At 38.3% G+C, this 9,911-nt stretch overlaps 1 protein-coding gene across 1 annotated transcript; it reads right to left on the bottom strand.

Annotated features, from left to right (window-relative positions):
* Positions 1-239: 239 nt before the first annotated feature.
* LOC100768575 (olfactory receptor 6C2-like) lies at positions 240-1,193 on the bottom strand. The gene has a single exon (XM_027391863.1). It carries the CDS (start codon positions 1,191-1,193, stop codon positions 240-242), a length of 954 nt encoding a protein of 317 aa, XP_027247664.1.
* Positions 1,194-9,911: the final 8,718 nt, after the last annotated feature.

The raw sequence follows: 9,911 nt of genomic DNA, 5'->3' as shown, positions 1-9,911 counted from the left end.
ATAATGCTTTTTACACAACATTAATTGTTATTAACCCTTCTCTCAAGATCTCCTCTTCCCAGTCCCTACTCTCACTTAAGCCTCTATCCCAGTACTCATCTCCTCTATTTTCTTTTCACAGTTGTTCTGCTGATTCTTTCTCAAAAGTTATTGAGAAGGTTCATCCAGATAGAGATCCAATCAAGAAGAGACAAACATATACACACTTTAATGGTTTATGCTTAATTAATATTTTATTTCTATATTTGATCTTTCCCTTTCTTCACTGAGATCATGGCAAATTTTTTGAAGGAATCACTGAAGGCTTGTCTCACTTGCTTATTTCTCAGAGTGTAAATGAATGGGTTCAACATGGGTGCAATTGATGTCATTAAAACTGCCACACCTTTATTTATAGCCACAGATTCCTTTGCTGAAGGTTTGATGTAAATGAAAATGCAGCTTCCATAGGTGATTGAGACTACAATCATGTGAGAAGAACAAGTGGAAAAGGCCTTTTTCCTTTGCTGGGCAGAGGGGAATCTTAGAATGGTCTTGATGACTTGTACGTAGGACAGAGCAACACACACGAGGGTCAGGATGAAGGTTAGCACTGCACAGACAATCACCAGCTGCTCTATGAGCCAAGTGTCTGAACATGAAATCTTCAAGATGGGAGATGCATCGCAGAAGAAACAATCAATAACATTTGAGTCACAGAATCTCAAATTTAGGAACAGAGTAAGCGGTGGGAGTATGATCAGCAAGGCAGCAATCCAGCAGCAGAGAACTAGCTTGTGACACACCTTGCTGCTCATGATGGTTACATAATGCAGGGGTTTGCAGATGGCCACATAGCGATCATAGGACATAACAGCCAGGAGAAAAAATTCAGTTACTCCAAAAACATCGGTGAAAAACACTTGAATGACACAAATATTGTAGGTAATTGACCTGTCTCCTGTTGCTATGTTGTACAAATATCTAGGGATACAAGCAGATGTAAATGCAATTTCTAATATGGAGAAATTTTGTAGAAAAAAGTACATGGGTGTTTTAAGGTGGGAATCCAATGTAGTGAGTGATATGATTGCCAGATTCCCAGTTATACTCAACATGTAGGCAAAAAATAGAAGCACAAAAATTGGAATCTGAAGTTGAGGGTCATCTGTTAGTCCCAACAGAATGAAGGTGGTTATCGTGTTGTTTTTCATCACTGACTACATTGTAACATTTAGAGATGTCTTACTTGAAAAGTAGCAATGCCAGGTAGAAGAAAACTGCTATAATAAACTTATTCACTTGTAGTTTCTTCTGCAAGTGGTAGTTGATACTGTTGATATTCTTGTGAGCTTAGCTATTCAACAATTGACTTTAGTCAATTGGTTTGACAGTTTGTGATATAATTTTAAAGATAAACTAAATAACTGCTATGACACTCATAGTCTTCAGTTTTATGTTTGTAATCTACGTATAGCTGGATCTTCCTATGGTGTTGCAATAAGATTCTTATCTTCATATGTCTATTTCTTCTGTATTTGAAAGATGCACATTCAAATGCAATCATGCCTTTCCTAGAATGTTTGGTCCTTGATTACAGAGGATTGTGACCCATGATGTGGTTGCTGGGAACTGAACTCAGGACCTCTGGAACTTCAGCCAGTGCTCTTAACCACTGAGCCATCTCTCTAGCCCATTTGGTCCTTGATAAAATATAAACATGTAACAACTCATCTGGATTCCATGAACAGGCTGTATTGCTTTAACTATAACATATTTTGTATTTTGCTGTGATGATAAGCACACATTTGTGAAGTATGTTTTCTGTTTTAAGTTGAAATTTCTACATTGCTCCATAGTATCTCTGATGATTACTTATATATTTCTCCATTAGTGTGCAATTCATACTCATTGTTACTAGGATACACAATTGTCTACACATAGAAAATGTTTTATCCAAGCTGAGAAAACAAATCATATGTCCTTTAGTATGGAAAATATTCTAACAACTTATTATTACCATCACGTTCAAAGACAAATTTAAAACACCACACATACTTTCTGTGTACTGACTCTGAACAACTACTTATTTCTGATTATTAGTTTGAATGTCCCTTTACTAAAAGTTGCCTAACAAGTCATTGTCTGCATTGTTCATTTGTGCTCCTGTGTCCTTTATTCTACTTTGGCACTTTCTCTGAGAAAGCAAGCTTATTGAATCAAGCTTATTAAAACCAAGATAGCAACCCAAACAAACACAGTTCTAGATTGGTAATCAATGTGGAAGAAATAGTTTATCAGTATATAGATACCTACACCATTGACTTACACACTGAAAGGGGCATTACATTCTTTTTTGACTTCATCTTCAAATAGTTTTGTGACTGACTTAAACCTTTTTTTGTGTGTATGGTATATGCACATGTACATTTGCAGTGTATTTGTAGGTGTCCATGTATTTGTGTGCACATGTATTTGGAGGCCAGAGGTCCACACCAGGTATCTTCTATTGCTCCCATCTTATTTTCTGAGATAAGGTCTTTCACAGAACCTGGGGCTTGTTGACTTGGCAAAGCTATCTGATGAGTGAACTCCAGGGATCTGTCAATGGATTACAGGCATGTATCACATCACCAGCTGTTTATGGAGTGCTGGGAGTCTGTACTCAGGCACTGATGCTTTCACAGCAAGTCCTTTACTGACCAAGCCATTAACTCAGCCCATGCCATTGACATAATTTTTAAAATTTTGTATTTTTCTACATTTGACTTTGAGATTTTCTTTTCATATTTGAAATAAGAGAGTTACTAGTGAATAAAGTCGTTGCTATTTTCCATGGTGTTCACAGTGCTAAGTGGCATCTCCTTCTAGCATTAGCTGTCATCATAACTTACTTACTGGCAATCTTTTAGCCTTCTTAAGCTATTTGTCAGTAATATATTCAGGTCAGAAGTCAAGGAATTCACATACCTTATATACCTTAGTATATAATTTTCACATGCTATTTACATGGTGATATATAACAAATATTTTTGCATCTCTATAAATGCATGTAAGTCTATTGAACTTACCACACTACATTTGTGTTAAAAGTTAGGAACTCTCTGTACTTTTGTTAACTGTTAGCATTTTAAAGTTTCACCTACATTAAAAACAACATGAATGCTTGCTAAACTTTAAAACAATTTCCTGTATGCTATTATATTTCTCTTTATTTTTCTAAGACTGTTAAAATGTCTGAAAAGTGTGTTTGCACTTTTTGCACAGTTTCATAATTCTTCCAAATGTAACCCTCAAGAACAAAGGCTTCGTTTATTTAGAACCCTTGTGTACCAGGATGTTTTCTATGTGTGAAAGAACTTTACATAATTTTTCCTTGAGTTTACAGTTTGGCAATACCACAGTAATAACACTCTAATCACCACAGTATGATTTGTTAGATATACCTTTTTTTTCAAGATAAAATTTTCCTTGTTTACACAGAGTCTAATTATGTAGGCTTGACTGGCCTGGAACTCACTATATATAGACTGTGTTGGCCTTGAACTCACAGAAATCACCATCTTCTGTGTCTGTAGCGCTGGGATTAATGGTGTGTATCACCATGTCCGATTTTCTTCCTCTTTAAGATTTATGGCAGTTTTGTTTGATATAGGTTCTGGCCTATCATGTTTCCATTCACAATCACATCATTGAATAGTCAGCATTTTAGTTTCCATTTAAGGCTTTCACTACCACTTCCTACAGATAAAGATTTTTCCCTTATATTTTCCATTTTTGTTTCTTCAATGGATACTTTAATGATATAAAAAATAAGAGTTAAGGACTTCTTAATTTTTTATTTAAAATATTAGCTGCTTTATTGTTATTCCCAGGTGATACTTTGTCTCAGCAGCACATTTAATGCAGTGTATTTTAAAATTTGAATGACCATCTCCAGTGTTTGAGTTACTATTAAGAAGAGAAAGCAATTTTGCTTCCATTTCCCTAATGAAATAGCATGTTGTGTGAACAATTGCCGTTTTTGCCCTTCAAGTAGTCACTGCCTCAAGAGACGAGGGCTACATCCCCCCTTAGTCATATGGCAGATTTTCACCATCAATGGGAAGGAGAACCAGTAGTGGTTTTTGAAGATCCATGACATTCCCGGGAACTATGGATGATTTTAGTAAAGGGAATGCATTCTTTTTAACCTCTCTGGGGTTGCCAACCTGTATCTCCAAGTGTCCACTCCTGGAGTTAGTTTGTGGTAACTTGCTTATGCTGTGTGATGGCACTGACTACAAAATAAACCTTCATTTACTCACTCCATTAAAGCAACAATCCTAGCTTTTAAGAGGCAACATTTAAAAAAATAATTACATCTTCCAAAGATATTTTTTATCAAAAAATTTTGGAGAAACAATATTTTTCACATCAGGATAAATTATCACACTGGGTGATTTTTAGTGCATACATCTTTTCTATTTAAACAGGAGAATGAGGTTGTGAACCACAGCACTGGCCATCTATAAATTCACACTGAAAACAACACCCTTAAAACACAACCCAGGACTATCTGTGCATTTGTATGTAACAATTTATACAAGTAATAACAGTTGATTTTGGTTGATTTACAGTAGCTTTATGCCAGATTGAATATGCTTACCAGACAAAATCATCACCAAATATGAAGTTGAATGAAGTAGCCATTGTCCTTACTCTTCTGAGAGCTAATAGTAGGTTCAGCTGATTCTTTAGCAAGAGTTCCAAAGTGTATTTTGATGAAGAGAACCTAACAGCAAAGGCTCATATGGAAATTTCTAGTTTCAGTGTACCTATCCCTGCTTTCTCTCTGATGCTATGGCAAGGCCTAGCCCTATAGTCCCTCCAAATTTTTTCTCTTCAGTCTCTAATTAGGACTTTGGTTTGCTTTTGTCTTAGGCATACATTCTAGATTTCTTTTGGTTGAAAATAAAATATAACCACAAATGTTATCTTTTTTAAAAGCATGGACATGGTGATTTCTTTGGATAGGTTTTCACTGTTACAATTGGCATTTGATTTATTTCCTAAACTTGAAACTAATTAAATAAATATCCGAGTCCTCAGTGACCTATGTTCAGACATCACTAATGAGTCTCTCTAATGATCTTGAGCAAACAGTTCTGAAATATGTTGCAGTGGAGACAGTGTCCTTAGAGACCTAAAGATGCAGTCATAGCAACAGGTACAGACTGAGACACATGAGAAAAAATTCAGATGGTCAAGAACCAGCCTGCATCTCTATGTTTTTCTCCTTATCATGATGGAAAGGTGAAAGCCTGTAAAGCTATTGCAACTACTAAATTTTTCCTCAGTAGGAGCTAGGAGAATGAGAAGGGAAGAAGACGAGGGGTGAGGAGGACATAAGGGAGCAGGAAGGTTGTGTAGGGGGAAGAATAGAGGAGAGCAAAATAAGAGATACCATCAAAGAAGGAGCCAGTATAGGTTTAAAGCGAAATCAGGCACTAGGGAAATTTCCAGAGATCTACAAGGATGACACCAACTAACCATCTAAGCAACAGTGGAGAGGCTACCTTAAATGCCCTCCCCTGATAATGAGATTGATGACTAACTTGTATACCATCCTAGAGCCTTCATCCAGCAGCTTATGGAAGTAGAAGCAGATACCCACAGCTAAAAACTGAACTGAACTGGAATCCAGTTGCAGAGAAGGAGGAGTGATGAGCAAAGGGGTCAAGACTACTCTAGTGAAACCCACAGAAACAGCTGACTTGAACAAGGGGGAGCTCTTGTCCCCCAGACTGATCACTTGGAAACCAGCATGGAACTGTTCAAGACCCCATGAATGTGGGTGTCAGTGAGGAGGCCTCGGGAATCTATGGGGCCTCTTGTAGTAGATCAGTACTTATCCTTAGCATAGGAACTGACTTTAGGAGCCCATTTTATAGAGGGATACTCCCTCAACCTAGACACACAGAGATGGGTGTAGGCCCTATCCCAATGGAAATGACAGACTCTGAAGATCCCCCCCCATGGAAGGCCTCACTCTCCCTGGGAGCAGAATTGGTATTGGATAGGTAGGGTGTTAGTGGGTCCAGGGAAGAAAGGGAGAGAGAAGGAATGGTGATTGACATGTAAAACAATCTTGTTTGTAATTTAAACAAAAATAAAAAAGTACCTACAAAAAATTTTCCCTCAGTGATAAAACAAAAACATTGGTGTTGGCTGTTGGCTTGCTGTATATTGCTTTTGTTATGTTGAGGTATGTTCCTGTTATCCCTCATTTCTCCAAGAACTTTATTACGAAGGGGTGTTGGATTTTGTCAAAGGCTTTTTCGGCATCTAGTGAGATGATCATGTGGTTTTTTTTCCTCAGTCTGTTTATATGGTGGATTACATTGATGGATTTTCGAATGTTGAACTATCCTTGCATTCCTGGGATGAAGCCTACTTGATCATGGTGGATGATTTCTCTGATATGATTTTGTATTCTATTTGCACCAATGACAGTTCATGTTGGAGAGGATGTGGATGTGGATGTTGGCACTCCCACTGCTGGTGGGAGTGCCAACTTGTACAGCCACTTTGGAAATCAGTATGGCGACTCCTCAGAAAAATGGGAATCAGTCTACCACAAGATCCAGCAATCCTACTCTTAGGCATATACCCAAAAGAAGCACATTCATACAACAAGGACATCTGTTCAACGATGTTCATAGCAGCACTATTTGTAATAGCTAGAAACTGGAAGCAGCCTAGATGCCCCTCAACTGAAGAATAGATAGAGAAAATGTGGTACATTTACACAATGGAGTACTACTCAGCGGGAAAAAAAAAGGAATCTTGAAATTTGCAGGAAAATGGATGGATCTAGAGGAAACCATTCTGAGTGAGGTAACCCAATCTCAAAAAGACAAACATGGTATGTACTCACTCATATGCGGATTTTAGACATAGAGTAAGTATTACCAGCCTACAATCCATACTGCCACAGAAGCTAATAAACAAGGAGGTCCCTAAAAGAGACATACATGGTTCCCTGGAAAAGGGGAGAGGTTCAAGATCTGCTGAGCTGAGCAAATTGGGAACGTGGGAAGAGGGGGGAGGGAGCTAGGAGAATGAGAAGGGGAGAAGAAGAGGGTTGCTGAGGACATGAGGGAACAGAAAGTATGAGCCAGGGAAAGAATACACAATAACAAGAATGGAGATATCATAATAGAGGGAGACATTTTAGGTTTCCAGAGAAATCAGGCACTAGGGAAATGTCTGGAGATCTACAAAGATGACACCAGCTAACTATCTCAGAAACAGAGGAGAGGCTACCTTAAATGCCCTCCCCTGATTATGAGATTGATGACTGACTTATATGCCTTCGGCAGCTGGTGGAAGTAGAAGCAGACACCCATAACTAATCACCGAACTGAACTGGAACCCAGATGCAGAGAAGGACCAGTGAAGAGCACAGAGGTCCAGACCAGGCTGGTGAAACCCACACAAACAGCTGACCTGAACATCCGGGAACTCCTGCTCCCCAGTCTGATAGCTGGAATACCAGCATGGGACTGATCCAGACCCCAGGAATATGGGTTTCTGTGAGGAAACCTCAAAAATCTATGGGACCTCCTGTAGAAGCCCAGTATTTATCCCTAGCATAGGTGTGGATTCTGGGAGCCCATTCCATATAGAGGAATACTCCCTGAGTCAAGACACATGTGGTTGGGCCTAGGCCCTATCCCAAAGGATACGAAAGACTCTGGTGACACCCTATGGAAGGCCTCACCATCCAGGGGGAGCAGAAAAGATACATGACACATAAGTCTGGGCAGGGGGTAGGGGAGGACGGAGGGAGAAGGGACCTGGGATTGTCATATAAAACAATCCTGTTTCTAATTCAAATAAAAAGTTGGAATAAAAGATTCCCCAGAAACATACACACAAGAAAAAGAATGTATAAAAACAAAAACATTGGTAAGCTTGAAGCATCTTCCTTTTAATATTTTGAAGTAAATGGCTATGAAAATTTAAAAGTGGAAATATTATTTCCAGCATTTACAGTTATAACTTCCTTATTCACTTAGTTGCATAAGCTATTATCAAAATAATGGCCATGGAGTTGTATTATAATGCATACTAAGTACTTTTCAACAACCATTTATATTTTAAAACACTTTTAGTTTGTCTCATTTTTATTAGTTCTTTGAGAATTTTGTCTAGTGTATTTCAATCATATTCACCCCTTACCCTCCCCCTCCCATGCCCATCCAACTTTGTGTCTTTTTTTTGAAACCCATCAAGTACAATTTTGCCTGCCTATATAGTCTTGGATTTATGGCTTTTCCTGGAGGGTGGGAAACCCACTAAGAGTTGAACCCTTAAAAGAAACTATCTTACATGTGAAAATATTAATAATTTAATAAAAAATGCAAAAAAGAAACTATCTTTCCATGTTGGAATTCTATCTGTGTGAGCCTTTGTAAGTCTTGGGCTGTATCAACTGCTTTGAATTTATAGATGCAACTATCAGGATAAATCCAGGAAACACCCTTTTCTTGTAGTCATCCACTATCTAAGGCTCTTATAATCCTTCTGTGCCTACTTCCAAAATAATGTCTGGCCTTGAGAAAATGGGGTATGATACAGGTGTCTTGTTTGGGGCTGAGCGTTCCATCGCCTCTTATCATGTACACTTTGATCAATTGTGGGTCTCTGTTTTTTTTTTTTTTCAAGACAGGGTTTCTTTGTGTAGCTTTGGAGCCTATCCTGGCACTCTCTCTGGAGACCAGTGGGTCTCTGTTTTAATTTCCATCCATTTGCAATGAGGATTGACTGATGCACTAATCTAGGAGTATAACAACAAGTCATTAAGAATCAGTATAACACTATGTTCTTTCATTCATTTATTAAAACTTTATTAAAAAGAACTTCTGGAAAAACAATTTAGTAGAATAATAGTATTAGATTGACCTCTATGGCCTATGACCTGTTTACCCAAAGACCTTTGGTCTTGATAACAGTGCTAGGTATAGGTTTGGCTTAATCCAATCAGAAAGTGGCTGGTTACTTCCTTGACATTTGTGCCACCATTGCACCAGTGCGCATGTGATGACAAGATATCATTGTTGTAGCTTGTTGAATTCATAGCTTGATAAGACTGGTGATTCCATTTCTCCTCTAGTAGAGCACACAGCTCATTCCAGTACTATGAAGTCTAACTAGCAGAGATGAAGCTTCCAGCTGTTTGGCAGCTTGATTCCTCGTTACAAGTCAAATGTGTGATGTCTTCAGCAACAGGGTCTTACCAACACATTTTTGAGGGTAACCAAGAACATGAGCAATAGCATGTAATATTTGGGGATCTGTGGGGTCTCACTTGTCAACATTCTGCAAAGGGGTAACACATTCTTGGCACTAGGCTTTTTATTTGTTATCCCATGGTATCTAGTAGGGGCACTTTTGCCCCATTGCAGAGTAATTTCACATAATGTATGTAATATATGTGTGTATTTTAGGAAGGTTCTACAGTAGTATGTTTCTATATGGCTTTCTCTGAATGACTTTAGTGTTAGCTATCCTTCCCTATATTCCCTTATCTACCTTCCCATTTCCTCCCCTTTTGTATTAAGGTCATCTTGTACCATTATGCTCCCTTTAATACCTTTATACCACCTTATTATGTTTCCCCTCTCTTGATATCCCCCTTATTAATATCCTTATCTCTAGGGTATCCCAAAGGGAACATGCACATCTGAAGATTCAAGGCTAGCATCCACAAATGGAAGAAAACATATAGTTTATCTTCCTAGGACTGGGTTGCTTCATGAAATTCTGGCTTGAGTGTGTTGAAAATGGAACACTTATTCACTGATGATGGGAATGCAGACTGGTTCCACCATTATGGAAATCAGTGTGGATGTTCCTCAAAGTTAAAAATAAATCCTCCATATGAT

The sequence above is a fragment of the Cricetulus griseus genome (genome assembly GCF_003668045.3).
Source record: "Cricetulus griseus strain 17A/GY chromosome 1 unlocalized genomic scaffold, alternate assembly CriGri-PICRH-1.0 chr1_0, whole genome shotgun sequence".
NCBI classification, from domain to species: Eukaryota; Metazoa; Chordata; class Mammalia; order Rodentia; family Cricetidae; genus Cricetulus; species Cricetulus griseus.
The sequence above is the reverse complement of the archived record's forward strand: the minus strand, read 5'-3'. Positions and strand labels throughout refer to the sequence as shown.